Source organism: Wyeomyia smithii, chromosome 3 (assembly GCF_029784165.1).
Source record: "Wyeomyia smithii strain HCP4-BCI-WySm-NY-G18 chromosome 3, ASM2978416v1, whole genome shotgun sequence".
NCBI classification, from domain to species: Eukaryota; Metazoa; Arthropoda; class Insecta; order Diptera; family Culicidae; genus Wyeomyia; species Wyeomyia smithii.
Window position 1 is genome coordinate 220,393,929 of NC_073696.1, and position 26,991 is coordinate 220,420,919.

At 38.4% G+C, this 26,991-nt stretch overlaps 2 protein-coding genes across 6 annotated transcripts in view; both read left to right on the forward strand.

Annotated features, from left to right (window-relative positions):
* The window catches only part of LOC129727564 (choline-phosphate cytidylyltransferase B-like), a 63,557-nt gene extending 52,974 nt beyond the window's left edge, over nt 1–10,583 (forward strand). For all 4 annotated transcript variants that reach the window (XM_055685504.1, XM_055685503.1, XM_055685506.1 and 1 more), the window contains 3 exons: nt 7,242–7,427; nt 7,492–7,629; nt 7,995–10,583. In XM_055685504.1, the coding sequence (XP_055541479.1) occupies nt 7,242–7,427; nt 7,492–7,629; nt 7,995–8,738 (1,068 nt within the window). In that variant the 3' untranslated portion in view covers nt 8,739–10,583. The remainder of the gene's footprint in view (nt 1–7,241; nt 7,428–7,491; nt 7,630–7,994) is intronic.
* Nucleotides 10,584–16,265: 5,682 nt separating this feature from the next.
* Nucleotides 16,266–26,991, forward strand: part of LOC129727560 (adenylyl cyclase 78C) — a 151,654-nt gene continuing 140,928 nt past the window's right edge. For both annotated transcript variants that reach the window (XR_008728553.1, XM_055685495.1), the window contains exon 1: nt 16,266–17,231. The gene's annotated coding sequence lies outside the window, so the exon portion shown is untranslated. The remainder of the gene's footprint in view (nt 17,232–26,991) is intronic.

A 26,991-nucleotide genomic window follows, 5' to 3' on the forward strand; every position in this document is an offset into this window, starting at 1 on the left:
GACGCTAGATCCTAAGACGTATATGCACATTCCACTCCTGGTTTACATTGTCGTTCAGAATTACTAGTTTTATAGACTAAGTATTCCATATTGCGAGAAGTAATCTGAGGAAAAAATTGACTTCTCTTCGCGGGAAGTAGGTTAAGCTGGAAGAGTTAAATCAGTGGAACAAATAGTTGATGGTAAACGGGTGTTACCGTCATAATTGGTCCAACAAAAATGTGTGTAAATCGAACATTTTTTTTATTGAAAACTCAAACCATGTTTCTTTGTCAAGTTCCTACTCAATAAAGGAAAAGTATTGATCCATGCTTCCTTTTTAGCGATTGTGAATCACCGGATCATTCTCTTGACTCCTTTCATCAAGTATTGTTTAGCCTTCTTGGTCACTTTGTTCGCCGCAGAACGCCAGTTATCCTTGAACTGCATCTCGTTGACAACTGTCTTTCGTGTCTTCTTGAAGTTCCGCTCAGAGTTAGATCAATATTTTTCTATAGGACGGAGCTCTGGTGCTGGGAGGGCTGATGTCCTTTGGCACCACCTGGACTTTGTCCGCGACATACCACTCCATGGCCTTTTTTCCGTAATGGCAAGATACCAAATGCGGCTAAAACAGAACGGCGAGAACAGACGTTTTTTCAGGCGCTCCTGCACATAAATTTCCTAGTCGAAGGAACCTCTCTCGATGAAAATGTTGTTCTTCAAACCACAAGAACCACGCAAGTTATTTTTTTGCAAACTTCGACAGCATAATGTGTTTAACATTTTTTGCCACCCTCCCCAGTTTCCGTAGGGGGACTGCTCCATTATAATGTGTGCAACAAAAATTGACTTTTTTTCTGCCTTGGTTTCCATATATAATTTTTTTGTGTATTTTGATGCAAAAGCAAATTTCCCCGAGTTTGAACATATTTCAACTTAAGGGGCAACAATGGCGCCATTTAGAATTTTTGAGACATCGAAAATTTTCGATGTTTTTTCGACGCCATTTTGTTTTAAGACCAAATATCAAAATTGTAAGAGTTTGTCCACATATTAGAATCTTCTTACCCATCTTTTGAAAAAAAAAAACAGATCTTTAATCGGACAAAAACTGAGCTCAAAACGGTGATTCTACGAAAACGGTTTTCGCATGGTTTTAGTATGTTTCACAAACCAGAAAAATATCGAGTATGTCTGAGCATTATTGCTAATGCCTTGATATCTAAATGCGATAGTCAAATTTTGTCCTATATTGAGTAAAAAAGTCTCAGGAATCGATTGGTGGGTGTCTGATCCACGTAAAATGTCAGCAACATATCAATTTTGCCCCAATTCCCCTATTTGGGGTGAAACCGACATGTTGCTGACATTTTACGTAGATCAGACACCTACCAATCGATTACTGAGATTTGTTTACTCAATATAAGATATAATTTGACTACCACTTTTAGATATTAGCGCAGTACCATCAATGCTCAGACATACTCGATATTGTTTTGTTTTGTGAAATATACTAGGACCATGCCAAAACTGCTTTCGTAGAATCACCGTTTTGAACTCAGTTTTTGTCTGATTGAAGATCTGTTTTTTTTTTAAAGATGGGTAAGAAGATGCTAAAATGTGGACAAACTCTTTGAAAATTGATATTTGGTCTTAAAACAAAATGGTGTCGAAAAAACATCGAAAATTTCCTATTCCTCGAAAATTCAAAATGGCGCCATTGTTGCCCCTTGAGTTAAAGTATGTTCAAACTCGGGGAAATTTATTTTTGCATCAAGCTTCATCAAAACATCATACATAGAAGCCAAGGCAAAAAAATTGTTGCACAGTGTTATTCATCTCATTAAGCCGATATTCACGAAGAATGCACGGTAAACACCAAAATATGCTTACGTGCTCTTATGGAATCGTTCAGCATTGTATATTTAGTAAAATTAGCTAGATTTATCCTGAATTTTGTAAAACAAACCATTTTTTACAAAGCTTCCATATCCATCTCGAAACTTGAATCACTGCTCAATTATTCATCTCACGACGCCCCCATATTCATCACACTGTTAATCATGAATGAATCACATTATCATGAATGAACGTAGCCACAGCCCGTCGTAGTAGGTTACCTAGATATCCGCTGTAGTTTATGTGCAAAATTGGTAACCTAGGTAACCACTACAGTGCTGTAGATTCATGTCAATTATGTCGGAATAATTCAACATTTTCAGTATGATTTTTTCGTATTAACAGAAACTGATTTGGCAACTTTTGATTTTCTTCAACGCAGATTGCGAGAAGTAATTTGAGGAAAAAATTGATTTCTCTTCGCGGGAAGTAAGTTAAGCTGGAAGAGTAAAATCAGTGGAACAAATAGTTGGTGGTAAACGGGTGTTACGGTCAAAAATTGGTCCAACAAAAATGTGTGTAATCTCATATATTTCTGCTAACTCAATAATAATAATTAATTTTTGGAAATTTGAGGTGAACATTTCAAAGATTAAAGTATTCTTAGTGTAGTGAGTGATTTTGTTCAGTGATTAAAATGGTCCGAGAGTGATGTAAAAAACTTTGGTTGGCTGCTGAACGAGTCCCGTTGTAGCCATATAGAGCATTGCACGGATTTTGTTTTCTGTGGGAGGTGATTGAATTAAATGAGTTTCCAAGTGCAGATGCCCGACTTTAATATGAAATTTAGTGCTTTTAAGTAAGTTTTTGAGTACTTTATGAGGAATCCAAAGTGAACTAAGAAGAATCCATTCTATGGATGAGCAGATTGGTTTAGTTAGAAAATATGCTTTTGGATTCGGCTTGAAACTGCTGGCCGCTCTTTTCGTCGTTTTTGCGGTCTACGGATTTCGATTTCTCCCCGATCCTGTCTTCCTGGCAGTCGACAAACATTCCCCAAACACTTTCATTACTTTGGTGATGGTTGGTTGATTTGGCCACATTCAACAATTGTGCCAACTTGGCGTGCGAGTAGTTCGGATTTTCGCGAAGCTCGAGCAAAATTTTGATCCGTTGCTTCTCTTGCTTCGACACCATTTTCACAACTGAAGAGCAATTGTCAAAATCAAACATAAGGCATGATACACACATATCTTTAAAATAAGGGATGTTCAGGTTTTTTTTGATACACGATAGAAATAATATGGCAAAATGAAGTTGACCAATTTTTTACCGTAATCGTATTTCGTACGTATTAGTGCTCATTCGACATTAAGCTGGTCAGACTTCCTGTGCACGCGCTTTTGTTTCAAGCGACGAGAGAAATCTTTCTCTTTGAACCGTTAGCATAATAAGTATAGTAACAAAACGTTCTTAATTCATGTTAACAAAAGTCGGATGAATTAATCATAGAATTTTGCATTGATAAATAAATGAACTAGGTTATATCATTGATAATTCTAACGGTGTTTTGATGCATGCTGCTATAACACCGTAAATAAAAAAACATAAAATCCCCTGCCTGTATCCTTCTGCACAAAATCAATTTCCTTCTCGCACCATTAGCGCAAAGCAACATGCGAGACAAGCTCGCGAGACGAGCTCACGAGATTTTGCACGCAAGCTGTTTCAAGTACGCGTCGCCCGTGCACCGCACTCGTTAAGTTGAGAGACGAGATATCTTCGTGTACGTCGCAAAAAAATTCCCATGTGACGAGACATGGCTCGTACGAATGGTAAGTTCACTCGCTCGCACGTTGCACACAGCACGAAGCGACTGAATGAGAAACGAGACTTGTAGCGCAAAGCACACTGTCTCTTCTTTGTGCGAGCGAGATTTCAGGAAGTCTGAAGCTGGTAGAACAATTTTTAAAAATAAATATTTATTCAAATTAAAATTCTATCAGAGTATTTAACGGCCATTTTTATCATTAAAACCAAGATTTTCTTCAATAGCATTCCTCGAGCAAATTATTATTTTGCTCAAAATGTTGGTTTGGAATATTGCTCTGCTAACTTTTTCCTTAAACTATCACAGAGCATTTTGCAAACAAATGACGGAATATTGAAAGCGACGTTACAGTATTTAACTACCATCCAATGAGCACTAAATTTTTACAACCCAAATCATTTGTTCTACTGGCTCTATGCTTCCAGAGCAATTTTTTTTGTCATTTTAGATTTGGTTAAAATTTCGCACAGATGTTCAGAGAGGCTAGAGGTGTCAATTTGTATAAAAATAAGTCGACAATTTTTTTCCAATATAGACTTATTTTTGAAAAGGCTTATGAATCTTTTTTAAAAATAAGTTGTGATGGTTTTCGTGATTACAACTATCTTTGGAGTCAGCCAGACAGCAGTTTATTTTATCAGTGTGACGGCTTCAGCAAAGTTGTAGATAACAATTTTCTTTTTCCAGAAAAAAAATGTATCAGTAATTAAATTTATTTCAACGAAAAAAAAAAATAATTAAAAAGCTCATTTTTGAAAAAATCCTGCCGAATAAAGATAGAAATATTTTTAGAGCCCAAACGGTTTGTTTGATTGATATAGCGTCTCCGACACAGTTAAAGATGACTATTTATATATTTTGTTTTTCGAAAAAAATGAACAAAAAAAATTATCTTAAAAATTTATTAATTTTGTTATTATTTTTTTTATTTCCTGTATTTTTATTCTTCTAAGCTCAGTAAACTATCAATGTTAAGCTTACATTGTGCAGTTTCCATAAAAAAAAAATAAAATTGTTCAAAAAGAGGAAGATGCTTAAGCTATAATTATATTTTTGTTTTTTTTTTCTTATTTTTCTTGACGTGCGGTGTATATTTTTTCTGGAGAGAATTTTGTTTACCGAAGACATTTTACCAATCAAACAAAACGTTTTGGTTTTTTTTCCTCTTTTTTGGAAAATTTGATTTTTTTCCTATTTTTTTTTATTATCGGGGCTAGTAGAGCGGGGTTGATTGGTTATTTTTGGTCATAATGTGTAATTTTTTGTAGGGAATATTAAATGAAACATACATGAAAATATTGTGTTAACTTTAAAGCTTCTATAAAAAATATGAACTGCTCAAAACAGTTTACAATTTGGCGGATATTATATGTTTTTTTTTTTGAGTAGATGTCGAAATGACCAAATAGCCCCTCAGATGGGGTAAGTTGGTCAGGGTGTGAGGTAAATTTTTATTTCGGAATAGGCTGACCAGATTTTCTCGGAAGAAAACTGGACAAGTTGGGTCAAAAACAGGACACGTGGGAAGACAAACATTTGAATTTTTTGTTACCAAAACATACCAATAATTGATCATTGCTTCTATTAACCTCCCTGATGCTGTACAATCCTTGGTGTTTGAAGCAATTTTACGTAGTAGTAGATTGTGGTTTTTGGTGATAAGGTCGTGAAATTTGTAACAAGGAAGACGAGATCACTGCCCCGCCCGGGCGTTCGAGATATAGAAGGTCTTCTCCAGTGCAAAATGGTCCAGAAACCAAATTTAGGGGGAAATTTGGGTCTAGAGCTCTATAGCAACATTTTAGAGAAAAACTTTCTTCTACAAAGTTGTTACATATGATAAAGCGCTCATTGAAAAATTATCAAAAATTAGGGTGACCAACATTTTCGATGCAATCAAGTATCTAACTTTTTTATCTTTGTAGATAGAAGAAAAATTTGTTCTACAATGTTATAGCTCCATTAATTTCAAGTAACTTTGTGAAAAAAAAGTTTTTCTCTATCTTTGAAAATAACCGATTTATATTGAAAAAACATATTTTACGCTCTAACTTTTTTATTTCAAGTTTCATCTCAAAACTGTCTTTGAACGACTTTTAGAGCTTTTTAAGAGAAACAATTTGCAACGCTGACATCGTAAATATCTCAAAAATAAACGACGTGAATATCTCAATAAAAAACGACTGTGTTCGATGTATTTTATTTAAAAAAAAATCATAACTGTGGAATCCATTGATCGAAATTCGATCTTTTTGGGCAATCTACAATGACGAGATATCAATCAAAATTGTCGGATGTCACTACTGCGACACACCATTAGCGCTTCTAAGCGCACAAAAATCATTTGATTAAGAAGTAGCATCCCATTTCTTGATACTGTCCTACCGCGTACTCATGTTTACTACTTCAATTTAAAATTTGAGATCGTCGATGAAAGAACGGTTTGTTTTAGTTTTCGCAAAGCTGGGTACATGCTTGTATGACGGGGATTCCCACACAGACGGTAGATCCAAAATCTAGCGCTGTGGAATGTAATCTACAACCACCAGTGCACGGTCCACCGGTTTCCATTGTTGGTCCATTCGCTATGGAAGGCTGCGAGAACTGTTAAATCGCTGGTGTGGCCCTAGAGCTCAAATTAGAAAAAAAAAACAAGAGATTACAGGTTTTTAGCCATTTCTTTGAATTTCCCTATGTTATCGGTTTCACGAATTGAACCCCTATGTTGTCGTAAGACGTAATTCTACGTAAAATTTTTTTTACGGTGCATATTGTTTTCAGAGAAATTACATTATTATCTAAAACTTCGCCGAAGACGTCACACCGATCAAGCAAGCACTCTAGCTTATGAGACATGTTTGTTAGACTGCTGTTAATTCATTTTAAATGTTCATAATCCTTTGGAAGTATTGTTCCTTTAATTTGTGGAAGTCTTAATTTGTGGAAGAAGTTTAGATCTGATATCTAAACTGAGCTCTCGGTTCCTGTTGCATTTGAAATTGGATGATTTGGCTGGGTTGTCTTCCGCTTGAGCCTGTGTTCACTGCGTCGTCTTTAGTAAAACTTACATATGATGGTTATTCGTGATTTGATACCACTCTTCCAGTCGTCATCGTGTTTTATAAATTTGCAGACAAGAAAGATTAAAAATTGCTGCGGTCAGCCGGTCTTGAATATACACAATGCTACGAAAGGTGCCATAATTTTATTTTGAAGCAAATTAACTTGAGCGGCTGCCCTGCTTTGTTTGTCAACAGTTTCCGTAACAACATAGTTATAATATACTGAAATTATTTATCTCACCTGTTTCCCGCTTCATCGGATATTCGCGGATTACACTTTCAGGAATCTCAAGATAAGCCAGAAAATCGCCCCATTTATCAGATGCAAGCGAAAACGTATTTGCATACGACCCTTTCAAGTGGTTTCTATTGCGCAGTGGCTACAATAAATCTATCATGCCGGTTTACCCTCGGCAATCAGCTTAATTGATATGAATTGCTCTGCTTAGCCCCGTGACAACCTGTCCTCCGGGATGTGCAACACTCGAGCACTAATCTGTCATCTCTGTTTGTTTCTCCCATTACAGACAATTTGCAAACCGGCACCATTTTCGGACGAACTGGATGCGGTTACCGAGCGGGATCGGTGTGATTACAACCAAAAGATTACCTATCAGATGGCCAGATCCGGAACTGCGCCTCGAAGGATACGCGTGTATGCCGACGGTATTTACGATCTGTTCCACCAGGGTCACGCCCGGCAGCTGATGCAGGTAAGCGATCGGCGGTGATCGAACCGGTATGTGCCTAATTACCAACTCCGATTCGATTTTGCAGGCCAAGAATGTATTTCCCAACGTGTATCTGATCGTTGGCGTGTGCAACGATGAGTTAACCCACAGCCGGAAGGGTCGCACCGTCATGGATGACGAAGAGCGATACGAGGCGGTGCGACACTGTCGCTACGTCGATGAGGTAGGCAGCGTTTTCAATTAGGGTCTTTTTAGCAGTGCTTGTAATTTGCTTCATCATTTGGAAAATAATTATGGCAGAACTGATAGAAACGTACTCGGAAATGTTTGGTTGATTTAATTAATTCAAAAAAAAAAAAACTGCAATGCAAATTATTCAATGTTGGATTGATATTTGTTGTGTAACTTTTTCAATAGATATAAACAATCACTGTTCAGCAAATTTTGTCAGGAAATTTCTCATTGAAGCATTTGAACCTTTCCTAAAAAATACTAGAATGATATCAACAATAAAAAACATTTCAATAGATCCGTATTTTTTCACTAAAAAAAAACAGTTTACTAAAAAAAACAAATTGTATTTTCCAGATCGTCCAAGACGCCCCCTGGGAGCTGGATGACGACTTTCTCGAGAAGCACAAAATCGATTTCGTGGCCCACGACGAGATCCCGTACAGTTCGGACGATTGTAACGATATCTACGCCAACATCAAGGCCCGTGGGATGTTCGTGGCGACCGAACGCACCGAGGGCGTCAGCACCTCGGACATTGTGGCACGGATTGTGAAGGACTACGACATTTACGTGCGGAGAAATCTCGCCCGTGGGTACACAGCCAAAGAACTAAACGTATCTTTCCTATCGGAGAAAAAGTTCCGGTTCCAGAACAAGATGGACGAGTTGAAGGATAAGGTGAAAAAGGGCAAAGGCGACATCATCAGCAAGTGGGAGGAGAAATCTTCGGATATCATACGCACGTTCCTGCTAATGTTTGGCAAAGACAGTAGAATCTCAAACTTTTGGTCAGACTCGAAGCAGAGGATAAAGTCAGCATTAAGCCCACCAGGAAGCCCGAGCGGGGGCAGTGATTACGACGGTGAAGAAGACGCAGAGAGTCCCGCCGACTCAGCGTTGGATTCTCCGCCGATGAAGCGCTCAAATTTACTACGATCGCGAAATCAACTGTCTGAAACCGACGATGATACAAATTATGATATCGACGGTGACGAAGGAGAGGAGGACGAAGACGAGTTTGTGGATTCGCGTTCTCAGTCCAATTCCAGCTACAATCTGGCAGCAATGGTTAACGGACACAACGGACAGCATCACTAGGATGCTTAGGGTTCGCTTTTGAAGGTTGTTAGCTTTTTGTCTTTGTAATGTAGAGCACATCGAATGATGAGTATGTAAGGTGTGAACAAAATTCTGTTTTGGTACGTGGATTGGCAAGGGGCGGCTACAGTTGGCTTTTTTTTCTTTCTGCAGTCATTATAAGACTGGGAAATTTGATTAGCAGTATGAGTTGAAGAGTTTGCTGAATTTGCGAATGGATGCAAGCGAAGGGAGAAGTAAGAGTAGCTCATTTTCCTACACATATTTATTTGATTTTTTTATTACAATCTTAGAAAGAAAATATTATTCGTTCTATAACAGCTAGGGGACTGAAGTATGAATAGGCAAGCCAAATATCGACGCCTCTGCACTATTCGCGGTTTTGTATTGTAAATCGTTAGCTTCAGTTACTTCCAATTTCCTTAAGTATTTGTGTTAAATTGGTCTAGTAATAAAATTCGTCTATCGTAGCGCTTATTGTTCGTATCGTTTACTTATTTAAAGCCTTATTTATCTGAAATTCGTGATGAAACTGTTTTGCGGATGCGGATTCCTCCGCTTGAACCGAAAGAATTAAAATAATCACCTCTATTCTACGTTTCGATCAGAGACAATTTGATAAGTAGTACATACCATTGCTCGGATCGCTCTTGAACAAAAAGAAAAATAGAGGTGAACAAACTGAGAAAAATATAACGGTCACTGAAAGAAAATATATACCTTTTTATCATTTGTTAGTTTCGTATCGTATACCTATTTAAAACCTTATTTATCGAAACATTGTTGATGGAACTATTTCCGTGATGCGGTCCTCAGCTCGAACCAGAAGAAAAAAAAATATAGAAATAAATCACTTATCCTATTTAAAAAACGTTTTGATTTTTTTACTTTTATGTAAGTTCATTTCATTTCGTTTACTTCATGACACTTGACAAAAATCATGTAAAGTCGATTGTTTTTACTTTGGCAATTTTTTTCTGAACTGTGAAACCCACCTAGCGAACTTCATTCATTCTATCCTATATAAAATAACCGGAAATTGCTAGGAAATGCCAAAGTCAAGTGTTCAAAATTTCAAGAAAATTGAAAAATACGTGTGATCAAACGTTATGTAATACAAAGTATAGAATCGTCTCGACGCCCTTTGATTTGATTTCAGGTCCTTTGATTAGTCAAAGGTGGGCAAATCAAATGGAACCACCTAAAGTTAGCAACATTAGTGATCAATGACTAAGAAATTGTTTCGCTTCATTCCTTTTCTAAGATTTTGTAAGGAAAGCTACATATTCTTAATTCCATTTCTCGGATCGATTAATTTTTTTTTTCAACAGTCTAGGGATGAACCTAGATGCCAATAAGACGTCCACGGATATTGCTTCTGAATTATTTCGTTTAAGAGCTGTACTCTAGACTTTCCGATAAAGCTAGCGTTTGTAATTGATCACATCGAAAGCAGTGGAGTGAAATAAAATTATCAAGTTAACGTAATTCAGTGCTGTTAGACAATTTTGTAGTTTTTAAGTACCAAAGCTAACGACCGCGTAAGCGGTAAGCAATGTAGAGGCGCTCAACGCAAATGTTGTTTGCAAATAATTATGCGCGAGGACAACAAACCATCGGTAACTTTTTGCGACGGACTACACATTGGCAGGAAGAAAAAAAAAAACGATTTCGGAGCGAGACTGTCTAACGGCAGAGCCTCGCTCGCTTCGGAGACAAGGGTGGATTGTTCACAACAAAAAAAACTTTATTGAGATCTTTGCAACAATAGCAGCCTTTCTGCTGCAGAACAATTGGAACACAAAAAAAAACATTTGAGATATAATAAACATGTTATATACAGTTTGTCTGGTGTCTTTGGATTTACTGTTTTGAAGAAGTTCAAAAGGTGCGGCTCAAAACAGCGTCTGTTCTCCATGTTAGGGGTGGCTGATCGACGTCTTGGTGTCAGCGTGGGACTCTAAGCAGTGCTGTCACGATGGTCCTCCGGCTAGACTGGGCGTTGGTGCAGGCCTTACAAGCCAGCCGAAAAAAAAAACAATCTGTACAGGAAGCATGTTAATGCGAACCGGAAAAATTGGCATAACGGGTGTTAAATAAAAAATGAGAATTTTTTCAATACCTTTCAGTAACTCAAATACAGAGCGTAAAATTTTCTTTCTCCAAGAAAATTGCTCTTTGGGCTCCCTAGAAACAGTAGGCGTGTTTGGTTTTGCTAGTTTGAATTTAGTCAAAGCAAAGATGGCGGCGAAACAGCACGTGCTCCGCGAACGCGTTGTACGGTTCTACGAAACGCATTTCCAGCAAAGAAAAAAGTTCACGGGGACACATTTTAGAAAGAAAATGTACCTGTCAGTACGGTATATCGTATCCTGGGTTCCCTGAACGTATAGCGGAAGGTCGGAAGTGGTCGTCCGGTGACGATAATGACGAAGCAGAGGAAGACATCGTTAAAGAAGCTGTTTGACAACAAGGACGCAACCAGCCTGCGTGACGCCGGTCGGAAATATGGCTGCTCCCACGTATTGATCCATCGGACCCTCAAGATGAAAGGAATCGTCTGCAGGAAGAAGACGAGGTCGCCGGAGTACACGGAGGAGCAGATTGAGACGGTTAAAACACAGTGTCGGTGGATGACCAAAAAATACCGCGGGACTTCTTTCGTTCTGGGCGACGAAAGCTATTTTCCGCTGTCCAAAACGCATATTCCAGAAAATGATAATTACTACTCCAGCGACAAGTCATCTACACCGCCTGAAGTGAAATACAAGTTCAAGCACAAGTTTGAAAAAAGGTTATGTTGTACATCGCCATTTCCGACCGGGGCATTTCAAAGCCTTGGTTTAAGCCGAGCGGTCTGGCAATCAACCAACAAATCTATCAAGAAGAGTGCCTCGATAAAATCCTGCTGTCGTTCCTGAACGAGCACCACGCGGATGGGAAGTACGTCTTCTGGCCAGACAAGGCGTCTTCCCATTACGCCAAGAAGACGCTGGCGTATCTTGAGGAGAAAAAGATACCGTTCGTGCCAAAAGATCGTAACCCAACAAACTTGCCCCAGTGCCGCCCAATAGAGGATTTCTTTGACTCACTCAGTGCTCTAGTATATAAAAACAATTGGAAGCAACTGACTACAAGAATCCGGAATTGTATCCGGAAAATGGACGTAAGTGCCGTACAACGTTCTTGTGAGAGCATCGCAACAAAATTGCGTCGAACAGCAGACCACGGCCCTTACTCAAACATTCACTGATATTTTTTTGAAGAAAATACTTTATGTTATTAATAAAAAATACTGAAATCGATGAAAAAAAAATTTTTTTTTTATATGGTCGGCGTGCGACCAGATCGAACCAAGCTCCACTTTTTTAAAAATTGAGTTTTTACCGCCAGTGGATGTCAAAACTGATAATCTATCTTTCATGAAAAAAAAAATGAAATCAATTGAACAGTTTATAATGGTATTATAACATAAACTCTCTGCAGCAGCTTGCAGGAAACATACGGGGTGGTTAAACTTTGATCGCCGATTACTCGAAATAATGTTGTTGGCGCTTGGCTCGGTCTGGTCACACGCCAACCATATGTGATTGAAAAAATTCTCATTTTTTATTTAACACCCGTTAGACCTAGGCAACGAAAACGGACTAACGATTCGCAACTCGGATCATGGAACTGCAAGTCTCTTAATTTATTGGGAAGTACCCGCATTTTTTCCGACTTGTTGAGGGTCCGCAAGTTCGACATTGTAGTGCAGGAGGTATGCTGGAAGGGAGTATCGATACATACCTACAAAGACGGTTACTAGGGTGGGGAATCGTTATATGGAAAAAATGACACTTGATAGCAGAAAGCCAGAACCAAGTTTTTTTTGTTCTATTTGGGGCTCCAAACAATCCTGAATTTATTGGAAGTCGATTGGTTTTGTCTCCGCTTGGCGCATTGCATTTCAAATTTATATGGAGATTTGTATGGAAAAACCAACTTTTTTGCATTTTCCATTCTGAAAGCTCAAAATGGCTCAAACCATAGGTTTCATAACTTCAAATGGTAGGTTTTTTGATGCCTAACAACTTGGCCGAAGACTTTAAAGAGCTAGGGTGTGCCAAAAAAATACTAGAGCTGTTCAAAGTTGAGTATGTCGAAATTTATATTGCAAATCATTTTTCTGCCAACACTGCCAGCGTACCGGCGTCAGTCAGATTTCCATCAGAAGTAACTTCTGAAACACGTTGTTAATTCTATTTACGCCTAGAATATTGACCTAAATTTGTTTGCTTGGTCCAGCTGAGTGTATAAACTCGTTACGACAGGTTACTACTGATGGGAATCCTACTGACGCCGGTACATTGGTAATGTTGGCAGAAAACAAGATTTTCTGCATTTAAATAGACATACTCAACTTTGAACAGCTATAGCTCTTCTTATGGACATTCTAGCTTATCAGTATCTTCTGCAAAGTTGTTAGGCATCTAAAATACTATACTTTGAGATAATGTAGTGCATTATTAGAGCATTATTGAGCTCTCTAGAAAGGTAAATGCAAAAAAGTGGGTTTTCCCATATAAATTTTCATACAAATTTGAAATGCAATGCGCCAAGCGGAGACAAGACCAATCGACTTCAGGTAAGTTAAGGGTTGTTTGGGATCCCAAAAGGAACCAAAAAAACTTGGTTCTGGAAAATCGATCATTTTTTCCCACCCTAATATGCGCCTTCTGTGATAGTCAGGCAGCATTTAAAGCCCTGAATTCTCCTTTCTGCCACTCTAAACTAGTGTGGGAATGCATCCTGTCGCTCCGAAAGTTAGCTATGAAAAACCAGGTGAGCTTATACTGGATTCCTGGTCATTGTGGAATCGAAGGAGACGAGAAGGCCGACTTACTAGCAAGACAAGGGTCATCTACTAACTTTGTTGGCCCAGAACCTTTCTGTGGAGTTTCCCCGAGCGCTCTAAAAGCTGAACTCGGTGAATGGGAAAAAGCGACCATCAAAGCAAACTGGGATGTCATAAGCGGATTGCGACAATCGAAAAGATTCATAGAGCCAAATCGCGAGAAGAGCCTCGTGCTGCTCAGATTAAATAAAGAAAGACTTGAGGACATTCACAGTTCTTATTACAGGGCACTGTCCGAGTAAGTATCATCTCAAGAAGATAGGCAAACTTGATGATGATGAATGTCGCCTGTGTGGCATCGAAAGCAAAACTTCAGAACATCTACTCTGCGAATGCCGAGTATTAATACAACGCAGATTGCGTATCTTCGGTAAGGGACACATAGAACCTACCGAAATTTGGAGGGAAAGCCCTGGTGAGGTAATAAACTTCATACGAAGTGCGTTGCCCAACTGGGATAAATGTGCAATGTAGCAAGGACATCAACTCGCCAAATAGTGATGTACCTGCTCGTACGCACCTAGAGTAAGGTGAAGCATACCACAATAGATTAAACAATGGTCGCAGTGGTTCAGTCTTCTACAAGGGAAAAGAAGCGTGTCTAAAGGCGGCACTATGGAACGAACTAACACCGCATATAATTAACGCGGAGTATACCACAATATATCTAACTAATGGTAGCAGTGGTCATAAGCTCCTACAAGGGAAAAAAAGGCGGCACTATGCACTAGAGGTTTAAGGTTTTATACAAACGTAGCCTAACCGCGTCTAATCGATCTGTTACTTGACGTATAAATACTCATTCTTTTAAGAAACCGTTATGTGTCCGGCAGGGTACCTGGGTACCTGTTTAAACTTTGTTGCTTGAAGAAACAAAGAAGGGGCTCTGAATTTTCTTACCACATACTTGCTCGGTAGGATACACGGGTACCCACCTAAATGAAATTCCTTTAACATTTTCAATTATTGACTGGTTTTGGATCTTGGCTCGGTGAAAGATTAGAAAATTTGTCTATTTTTAGCATCCGGGACCGACATGAATCTGAAACCGCATCTGGCTCTTGAATCCAAATCATCGGGACCATATTTCGGTGAGACAAATTAGTACAATTGGCAATAAAACCGAACACTAATGGTATTAAAATTCATAAAACTACTCCATGCGTCCTGTGTAAAAAAACGTGTTATTTCGAGAATTCGTGCAAGAAAAACATATTATTTCGAGAAACCGTGCAAAAAAAGTGTGTAAAAAAATTCGTGTAGAAAAAGATCGTGCAAAAATAGAATCCGATGTACTAAAAATGGGCAGTTTTTCAATCTTTTGACGGGTCAGAATCTAAAATCGGTCAAAAATTTAAAAAGTAGGAAGCATTTAGTTTTGATGGGTACCATGGTTGCCGAGTAAGTATGGGTGTCAAATTACGGAATACATAACGGTTAAATATCATTTCCGTCGTACCTTTGACACATTGGTTAAAATAGGTTGCCGGCTGTAATTGAAGTGCTTTGCAGTTTTCGTGAGAGAAGTGTCAGCGTTTTAACTATGTTGCGATATTTTCTCGAATGTGTACCTGTAACTAAACTATATTTCTGAGAACTATTGGCCTTTCGGTGGGCTCGTTACATTTCAGAACCTAGAGAGACAAAACTTAACCGCCTCCAATATTTTTGCAAAAAAAACAATCTTCAACTTCAGCGATTTTTGAACAGCTGTTACAATTCACTCCTGATTCACGGTTGTTAATGCTTAGTCGTGTTCTGAAAAGCAGGAGCAAGTGCTTTTTGAAAACAACTTTTGAAAAATGGTGCGACATACATTGTTTAATCAACGTGTAGAAGATAATGTACAAGTTTAAAGGGTATTTTTTTCGAAAAACTAAAGTGTCCAAAGTAGCCGTAGTATAAGTAAAATAACTAAACTAGAAGAAACTCCAAAAATGCACTCAACATTTTCTCTGATACGATTCTTCCTATCTGAAATACATTAATGTGAATAGGTGAGATACAAATGCATAAATGCTCGTTTCAAGGTTTACGAAATTATTTTAAAAAATCATTCTAATTGCATGCAAAAATTTGTCGTACACAACTTTGTATGGTTGGTGCTACCGGGCGATACCACTAACTCCCATCACGCTCTCCCGACTGGCAGTTGCTCTCTGTTTACCATTCTCACTCTCCCATTCAGTCCATATATTCTCCGGTTCTCTCTCTGATCGGCGCCTGTTCGCACGTGCTTTCCAGGGGGCCGCTTTTGCATTGCAAACCGTTCCGTCGGTGGTAGCAAAACAACGACAAACGCTTTTCCGGCTTAATATCAAGCGAGTGAGACTGTAGAAGCCGGTTGTTAGGCGGAGAACGGGAAAACTCTGCATTCATTGAGAGCGGCATTTTTGTCGCCGTAGTTTTTCTCTAAAATGGGTGCACTTTGCTGTGTGTGCCTATCGACGGGCTTTCGGTCGGAACGAAACGGAACGGAAGGATGTGAGGCTGGTGTACATATAAGAGGAACCCCTTTCGCCGCGCCATGCATGCAGCAAGCAGCTAACCAAATCAGCCAGTTAGCGAGAAGCGAACGCCGATGGGTTCGCCTGGTGGTTGATTGGACGCTTTGGTTTAGTTTGCATTTGGCGCGCGTGTTGTTTGGACGTGTTCTGGTTTGGCTGGAGTGGCGTTGAAAGTAGATACAGTCCAAGTGGACTGAGTTTTTTTTTTGGTTCTTTCCCTTGCATGGGTAGTGTGTTCGAAGGAAGTTCATGAGGCTCTCGGCTGCCTGCCGTTCTGGGCCGTTTCAATCAATCCCCTACCCCCGGAACGACGATCAATTGAAGCCGTGGTTTGTGAGCACCGCAGGTCGCAGTCCCCAGCACCAGCAAGTGGCATATGTAGTCTCGACCGTATGGTATGATGATTTTTACCGGTAGGAAACGTTATGTGCTACGGAAAGGGAAAACAGAAGTGGCCGCGAGGGGGTTTTACTGCAAAGATAAAACTCAACCGAAAGCAGCCGTTTGCTTACTCAGTGTGTGCACCGGGGGTTACATGTTGTAAATTAAGCACGGTTAACAGATTATAGTGCTATGCTGTCTACATAGGTGAAAAGGATTTTACGGTTGAAAAAAGGTGATTTTCGTGTAGTTTTGTTTTTACTCGGAATAGTGATATTTCATATGAGATATACAGATAGCCGGTAATTACAAACTCCGCCGGTCGTGAGTGTGCGTGTGTATTTTGAGCTTCGGAATAAATTCGTTAATGACGACAAACAAGTGTCATAAAAAGTTGGAATCCAATTAATGTCTGTACGTAATCAACATCAGCGAAGGGAAGCAAACGGGTGAAAGTGTGTAATTACTGCAAAAATGCAAAAATTGAGTGAATGTTGTTAGGCGCCGCGATCAGTTCGAGATACCTGGCTCTTTTTTGTGTGCACAGCACTGTTTGCCATAAATTATCGTAAAGTGCATCAATAAGCCCGCTCGAGTGGTACGGTTCCTGTGGCCCAGGCGATTTTGTCTAGTGAATGTAACATTTACAACTTGGGAACATCACATCAATAGGCTGTGACGTTTTACACTCAAAGGAAAATTTTGTAGGTAAGTATCTTGCGCTTATCACAATTTGAATACCGGTGTACTCACCATCAGCTCAGTTGTGAATAAAATGTTTTAAAACGTACGTCAAAACCGAACTAGTAAAATATTTCAACCGTTCTGTTTTCTTTTCGAACTCACGTTTGTATGAAAACAAAGGGTAAATCTAAAAGAATAACAATTTGGAAAGTCCATTACGAAGGGAAAGCCGGCAAGAATGTTAATTACAGTTCAAGTGTTCCGCAACCAGTTACAAGTGAAATTTCGGCGCAACACAACGAATAGCGAGGAATAGCCGAGCTTAGCTGAAACGCCATTGGCATGAAAAAAAAACGATAATAATTGTCGAAAGGAATTAAAAATGTAAGAGAAACTTACACAGGCATGCATATTCATTAACTTTAAAGTTTTCCGCAAACAGACGAAACATTCAGCTGCATTGCCGCTGGAATAGAATGGAGGTAGTGTAAAATTTGCGCAAATTTATCGGTGGGGATGCAGCATCAGGGTTGTTCCAAAATTAAAGGTTCTTTGCTACCTCTGATAGCATTAAAGGAATGTATTTCACTGATTGTCAACAATTGTGGACAGAGAGTTTTTTTTGTATCATACATTGTTTATTTATTCATTCGTTTTATTTTAGTCAACAGATAATATGTTTACCCCAATGACCTCACTAATAAACCCAATTAAAAAACCCAATTTTTCCAAAATTAGTAGAAGTTTTGCCCTAACTTTATGTAAAGAGTGTATCAGATGGTCGTTCAGATGGAAATTTTCCTGAAAAATATTTGAGGTTTCATCAATCGTTAAACATATTCAAATTATTTATTTTTCCGCATATTGGTAGCAAATGTACGCATTATTTTTAACGCAATTGGATTTAAAAACTATTTTCTTGAGTACAATTGTTCAGGACTGGAACATATACATTCCTGAAGCTCATTGTTTAATATTTACAATGACTTGACTGAAGAAAAACTCGAGAAATTATAACTATTCGCAAGTTCACTGAAAATATTTTTTTTTTAATAAATAAATGGAACAGTTCAGTTAACACTTTTTTGTTCCGTAATTTTTCACCATTATTCATAAAACAATTCCAGGTTGTACACAATGCTTTGTTAAATTCAATTTGTTTGCTTCCACGCGTACGTACTGGAAGTGCTTCGGAAGCGGCATTGATAATTTATCGCTATTTAAATTAGTGCATTTGTGTCATCACAATTCGATAAAAAAACTGAAAAATGTCAGTTTGGTTCAAACACCGTTTAATTGCGTTGGTGTTGTCCTGACTTTTTCGTGAGGCAGATGCAAATTTTCCCTTATACCGTTGGTAGATTTTCACAAAGATTATAGCAATCATATTTTCGAAGCGTTTTAAAAGTAAAGATTGTTTTCCAAGCGATATTTCCTAGGACAGTGGTTCCCAACCTTTTTGGCCCTGCGGCCTTTTCCGGAAGTAATTGCTCGCCGAGTTCGTTACTTCTAGGTTTGCTTACGAGACTTCATTTCAGTCTCTGAATATTTTACCGACGAGTTGGCTAACGGCACCAAAACTCACAGAAACGGTTTAAAAGCCATGCTTGTAAAAGCCACAGTTGTACATTTAACCAGTGTTGTTAGTCTCACTCCTCAGCAGCATGCAACACCACAAGTGAGGTTGTGCTCGTTGCTACCGATACACACACTGGATTATTATCCATTCAAGCTATTTCTCATTCTTTCTCACTGTCTTCATTGCTCGCATTCGCTCCCGAGATCATATGCACACACTCGCGCCTACTCTTTAACTCGCGTTTAATCTCCTACTCGCGAGCAAAACCAGTCGCACAATTCTTTCAAGATGCGTTGCGATGGTTGCGAAGGAACAACGAAAATTATTTCAAATAGGGTATCGGCCTATTTCGGTAGCAGTTTGCTTCGGCTGGTTTTGCATTGAACTACTGTAAAAAAACTTACCAAACCAGTCCACTCTGAAAAAATGCACGTAAAATTTACGTGGAAAAAAGGTTGATTCTCAACCACCTTTTTTCACGTAACTTATGGCGATTTTTCGAAAGCCGACACTGTTAACGATTCTAATCGTTCCAAAGGTTTGGAGAGAATTCACCAATAAACAAGTACAAGTAGCGAGTACTTAAAATTCGAAAAATCATGTTTTTTTCTATTGATCCGAATATTATTCTGTCTACTTACATTGCGTATTCTCCAAGATTGAATTAGCTGGAGCAGTTCAGGAGTTCTTTGTACGCCATATTGACTCTTTTGCATACTAAAAATTCACGTAAATACCGTCGTCGGATACGTCACACCACAGCCGCACTAGTACTAACAAAATCAAAACACACAAATACCAATGCGCTGAAACTAATGACATTGTAATTTGATCGATTTTACGTGAATTGATAGTGGATAATGTTACGTAGAATGGCAGATTTTTTTTCTCTCCTTGCTTATAGCTTAGATCTATCGGTCCATAAAGATGGAAGATTTTCTTGAGATCAGTCACTTACGTGATTTTTCAGGTAGATTTACGTGCATATTTTTCAGAGTGTACAGATTCTTTGCCCACTTTCGGCTGTCTGTGCACGAAGCAAAACCGGGTAGATGAAGAAAGCATTTTCGTTTTCGAGCACATTTTTTCAAGCACTCCTCCTAGTCGAGCAATTTAATCTGAGTACTCCTACTCGCAAGTGAGTATTCGCGTATTTTTTCACAGTCGCTGAGTAGCAGTACAAAAGAATTTTTGCGTGCCAGTGCAGCAGCAACAGCTTTTCCGGCGGATACCTGAAAAAGAAAAAGTATTTCGAAAACATGTGCGCAAAAGACTTGAGAAGCGTAGCTTGTGTCTCGTTCTCAAGCAGGAGGAGAAAGGTTTTGTTTCTCGCACGCTTTGCAACGCTGCATGTAATTACGGCAAGACGAATTGTTTCGCGACGCTAGTCGCGCTTACTATGTCATCGGCCTGAGAGTACTTTCGAAGACGCTTGAACGTGTTCGTTGATATTATAAATAAGCTAAGACACTTAGGGGCCATCCACATACCACGGGGACAGATTTTTGACGATTTTTACCCCCCCCCCAACGTGGACAAATGCCCATATAATTTTTTTTTTTGTAAGGACCGTGGACATTACACCATTTCCCCCCCCCCCCCCTCCCCCAAAGCTGTCCACGTGGTATGTGGATGACCCCTTACTGAAAATAAAAACTGGTAAAGTTCGATGCATCCAAAACCTTAAGAATTCGATAAAAGTAGATACGCATGTAAAGAACATTTGTAAAAGCACCGAACTGGTAATAAATGGGATACAGTTATTGTGAATTCGGGCCACGCTGACTAGGGTTTGCAATATTTCCGGGAAACGGGAATAAAAAATCTCATTTCCCGGGAATTCCCGGGAACCGGGAATGGAAAGAAAACCTAAGCAAAAATGAGATTTTGAATAAATTTTTTTAATAGAAGGTATCAAATAATCGTTTCCCCTTTCATTATTAATTCGAATGGAAAACGAGTTGAAAAACAAAACTTATTCAAGTTCACATTAGAAATTCATGATCGATTTTTGTTTCAAATGTTAGTAGAAGAGTTGGTTTCAGGGTTTTTTATGTCGTCGAACAATCGCTTCAGATCCGCTGACAATTTTCCGTTAGGGCTAAATAATGTAATTTCCTTCTGTAAAACGTAAATCGCCGCTGGTGAAGATCCTGGAGTGTCCACTACTTTCAGTTTGCTGAAGATAAAGCGGAGTGCGGAGGCGAGCAGGTCTAAGAGCATTTGAATGCTTACGTAATTAACCTGCAAAAATGATTTTTTTATGTGAAATCGCGGCCACGAGCCAGATAACACTGACTGAGTTTTATTAATTTATTTATTGCTGGTCCCATTGATTTACAGGATTTAATTTTTTTTATCAATTTACAGATTTCAAACATTTTTATCAATGAAAAAAGAAAAAAATCAGGCAACTATTCGCTTAGTAGTGAGCTAACTAGCAAAAAAGACATTAGACGAGGTCAATATTTGCTTAATTTTTAGTTTACTGAATAAGACAGCAAATATTTTTAGCAAAAAAATTAAGTAAAAAAGCAAAGCCTTGGTGCTACATTCCGTATCGGAACTCGACCTTCTGTTTATTATACACAGACTTTGCAGCCAACTGTTAAGTGTACAGGACAATTGCGGGGCTAGCGCTACGATCCTACTGACACTAACAGTCTCTCCCGAGCCGAGACTCGAACCTACGACGACTGGCTTGTTAGGCCAGCATCGTACCTCGAGACCAGCTGGGAAAGTAATTAATTTAATATTACACGACAAGCAAATATTGAACGTGATTTCAAGCAAATATTTACACCTTGACAAATATTGATACACTTTAACGACGTAAGTTTCGCGTTTTAATACGATATTAAGTTTTTTTATATTAAATCTCACGAAATTTTTCGAGGAACTCCGGAATCCCGGGATCCCGGGAAAAGATATTTCCCGGGAAACCGTTCCCGGGATTGCAAACCCTAACGCTGACGAAAGATTTGATTATTTTTATTCAAAAATGTCTATATAACATTTACTCATAAGCTAGGAAAATATAAATTTATACTGTCGAAGTTTTGCGAATGTTGAATTTTAAAATTTTAGTCTGGATAATCGAATCACAAATTTTTTTCAGAAAACTGCAATCAGCGGTAAATTTTTGTTTGTTATTTAATTTGTATGATGTAGTTGCGTAGTTACAATTTTTTTCTGTGTGAAAAGGGAGTAAAGTCTGGAAAGGCATTGACATTAGACATCGATTGGTTTTATTTAATTCGGACATTTCCAAAATATACCGGAACAGATAGAAAAAGAAAAAAAAATGTCAGGAGGGATAAGAAAGGTATAGTTTTAAGAAGAAAAAAAATTAAATTCATACATAATTTATTACATTCGAGTCAGGATTATCGAACCCCTGTATTGAATTTGTAAAATATGGAGGTCACATTTTATTCGCTGGCAGCTCTTTTATTTACTTGTCTGTTCGCAGGACGATGACGGTTTCAACGCTCTTTGGCACTCTTAACACCTAACTTGAAAATTGGACTTTTTCGAATTCAGTGCATGTGACTGCAAATCAGCAAAACACTTCGAATAAAATGTTATCTACCTATTTTACACAGAATGACCTGATGACTTTTTCTCTACTATTTCGGTTAGCAGCGAAAGTTAAACTTACAGCTTTCACTAATTATAATTATATTGTAAAAAGAAAAAAACTGTACTCAGAGCTAAACCACGCACAACACTCAGTTGGCCTTGTTGCCGGGTCTGCTGGATCCAAAATATTTGATCCGTAGGAGTTTTTCTGACGAAAATGATGCCTAGTGAACGAAAATATTAATTTTCATAATGTCACTTTCAATGACAATATGGATAATAATTCTTACGCCTCCGTGCTTGCGGGTAGTTCGAACGTACGACGAATGAACCAAGGCAATTTGGAAATAAGTGAATTCCGAATATGTCGGTAAGCAAACGCGGTAAACTCAGGCAGCATTGCATTAATAGCAGAAGTGCGGTAAAGATCCTAGAGTAATTGTTATCGGGTTCGTCGTAGAGTTTGTTTATGAAAAAATTCATTTAACTTTGAAAAAGTATCTTTTCTAGGGGCACCAAGATTCACAGGAATGGTTAAAAGCTATTATCAACAATTTTTAATTAAAAACATATTTTTCACATTATTTTGTAGGAGAAAGTGTTGATACTAAACACGTTGGTCCCTTGGGAAAAATAGTATATTTTTCAATATTCCTTCGCCGGAATCAATTCCGATATTGCACACCTTGTTTCCCATGGCAAACGTTGGCGACAGCATAGCAGCGATTAAGTAAGCTTAGTAAGGTTTTCTTTCGAAGTAATTACGAGCGAGAGGGCTAAAACAGGACAGGGAGAAAATGTGAAAATGACTAAACTTTGTTCTGTGAAATTGTGTGCTTTATTATAGTAAACAAAATTATAGAACATCGAATAATTTTAGAAAATCACTAGAAAAAGTTATATTGAAAAAATAGATTTTAGGGGCGTTCTACAGAAGACTTTGCAAAAGTCTATTCAAAAAGACAGATAGACGTATGGTGTCTTTGGTGAAGTTGTTTATTATAAAATTTATCATAACTTTGCCGAACTAAGCGGATTTTTATATGCACATGCACAAATTAGAAAGATAAAATTCGCTTCCCACTTTTTGGAGGAATAATCCGAAACTGTAACTTCTATGAAATAAAGACTAATTAATGGAAGAACTTTGCTGAAGATACTATAGCTCTATAATCTTGCAGTAGGGTGAGGCAAAGTGATAGATTTTCCAGAACCAAGTTCTTTTGCTTCCATTTGGGGTCCTAAACAGTCTTAAACTTATCGGAAGTCGATTGGTTATGTCTCCGCTTGGCGCATTGCATTTCAAATTAGTATGATAATTTGTATGAGAAAACCTACTCTTTTGCATTTTCCTTTTAAGAGAGCTCAGTAATGCTTTAATAATACTCTACATTGCATTAAAGTATGGTAATTTAGATGCCTAACAACTTTGCCGAAGACACTGAAGAGTTAGGATGTCCCTAGAAAAGTTACGACTGTTAAAAGTTGAGTATGTCGAATTGCACGCAGAAAATATTTTTTTCTGCCAATACTACCAGGTACCTGCATCTGCAGGATTACCATCAGAACTATCCTGCCGTATCGAGTTAATACACTCTGCTGGATCAAGCAAATAAATGTGGGTCGATATTTTAGGGGCAGATAGGATATACAACATGTTGCAGAGGTAACTTCTGATGGAAATCCAACTGACGCCGGTCCACTGGTAGTGTCAGGATTGTTTGAGGCCCTAATAGAGCAAAAAACTTAGTTCTGGGTGTGTGCTATCAACTTATCTCTTTACCATAAAACTACGTCCCACTCTAGTATACAGTGCAGCGAATTAGCAATGCTATTCTACGTCAATGACATAATTTCAAATCGTATAGGCTCAGCTGCGCAACTATCACAACTCAGCTTTTATACACCCCCACGGCATCTTAGAACATGAGAACCTTTTTCCAAAAAAAAAACAGTGCAGAACAAACTACGCAAAAAATGTCCCATCGCATGATGCGTCAGTATAGTCTACATTGCGAAACCATTGGCATAACAATGTCATAAGATCAAACTGTCTGAAATACACTAGGAATAATGCTTAACATGTAATAAAAACATTGTAAACAACATAAGTAACAACGGTAATGAAATTTTGTGTGTAGTCTACATTTGCTTGACGAAATAAATAAATAAATAAATAAATATGAATGTGCTTCTACATAATAAGCATTATATACTTGCTTGTAGCAACTGAATCCAATGATGGTTTATTACCTACCTACTAAGTAATACACTGACTATAATCGCAAAACTATAACGTTTGACATTCTATAGGTTTCGTGTTTTTCATGGGGGAATGCTTTAAATAGAATGTACCTATTTTTTACATCTGCAAAAATATGCGTATATTTGTTCGAAAAAAGTCTTGAAAATATCGAGTTATTTCGTCAAAAAAAAAGCAAGCATTCCGATTCAGAACTCGACCTTCTGTTTATATTATACACAGACTACGCAGCCAACTGTAAAGTATGGACAATTGCGGGGCTAGCGCTACGATCTTACTGACACTAACAGTCTCTCCCGAGCCGAGACTCGAACCTACGACAACTGGCTTGTTAGGCCAGCATCGTACTTCGAGACCAGCTGGGAGGTTGGGAGTTGCTCCGTCACATAGCTTAAATAGCGACATTATTGTCACTCTGCTTTTTATTTTTCGCTTTTTTGTGAAAAATCAGCATCGCAGGTTTTTCTAGAATTATTCTCGATTAGCAAAAAGAATGTGGGGAAGAATAAGGGTGCGATATGACAAGGACGATCACTCCTATCAATATCAATCAAATATCAATATGTCTGCCACAAGTACCTTACCTAGACTAAAAAAGAGGCATACCACAAAAGATCAATACAATGGTCGCAGTGGTCCAAATCTTACAAAAAAAACTGACCGAAATTCGTTAACATGAAAGACAGCTGCCTTCAGTTTGATTGAGGTAGACAAAAAAGGTTATTTTTTAAAAGATGCGCTTATTGTCATCAAAAACTAAAACCTGCCCCGACAGGCATATCCTGTAGCCTTGTGGTTGCGAATTTGCCGTTGAACATAAATGCAACTGCCGTACTGTTTTATTGAATAAACTGTTTCCCATCCATTCTGGCTCAGATCACGTTAGTTATTATTGGAAAACGAGGCGAACGCGTGTTGGCACTAACTTGATAACGGTGCAGTAGTAAAAAATGTTTATGGTGGCAACTAATACTTTCGATAGCAAAGCATTGAATTAACAGTTTGTAGGCGATGACAAAAAATAAAATCTATTGGTTTATTTACTACATCACCTCGTAGGTTTCGCTGATGCACGCCAGCTTGCGTGTCCTATTCGCCTACGTACGGAATGTATGTAGGTTTGGCCAACAAAAACAGCCAGCCTGACACAAAACGATAAATCTTCTCAAGTTTCTCTATACGCCCTCTTCTGCTGCATTCGATGTTTTTCAAATAAAAATATGTTGGCTCGTTGTTGTGGCTTGCATCCAATTTTCGCCAAAAAATCAACTCTCGGCGGATTCTAGGTTCAATTGTTAGTTAGTGGAACTAACTTATTCAGAAATATTATTTCATACTTATTTCACTGCATGATGATATTCCTCGCACGTAGCTTTGCTCTAAATACAGAAAGTGATTATTGTTGTAATTGCTTCTCAGCGCTAAATCCTCCTCTTGCCGCATCTTAGGCTCGATATTTACACTCAACTAACCGACACCGGTGGGAAAATAGAGTACTTAGTAGAGCATTTAGCACTGTCAAGAAGAAGCTCTTTCGAACCGTCTACCTGACAGAGGTACATTATGACTTTGAGTACAGTGGCGACGTTGCATCAACCCAACACAAACAATTCAACAGCCCTAGGGATGATAGTATGCACTTCAGGGCAGAGCGAGCGGCCAACCGGCGAATAACTTTGCCACAATGAATAAACAACCACAGTTGTACGATCGTTGTCTTCAGTATTCTCCTGCAAATAAAAAGACTCACCGGAAATGACAGTACAGCGTTTAGAGTAGATGCTGCGACTGTGAAAATGGAAGCGAAGTAAGCATCACGCTTTCTCTTTTCTAGTAGCTTTTCTATCTACTATCGTAGAAATATGTAGACTTCAATGCACCACACAGCGGCACGTCGTCGGTTAACGCTGCAAGGTAGATATAAATATGTAAATAAATATACTATGCGATCGTAAACAGAGATAGTTGTAAACAATCTAACTTTAGCGCACAACACGGTCGAGCTGAAATTCATCAAAATGGACAGAATGGATTCGTGAATTTAGTGCAACCGAGCAAAGGCAGTGCAAACATCTTGGCCTGATCAACTTCTGACAGCAGTGACGTTGTGTATAAATAAACGGTGGTTTGGAGAAATAATTTATCTATTTGTCTTGTTGCTAGTAAATCAGTGGAATATGAACATGTTTGGCTAGGAGTTTGCGAAATAGTTTCTAGAAAATTTGGCTTTTGAAGTTTCAACCATTAATGGTTTGAATGGAGGAATTTAAATTCCAAGAAATGTCATTTCACAATCGTTGGATAGTATTGAAGCACAAATAAAGATGGCAGAAAAGCTGTTTAATTGATTGATTCGGATG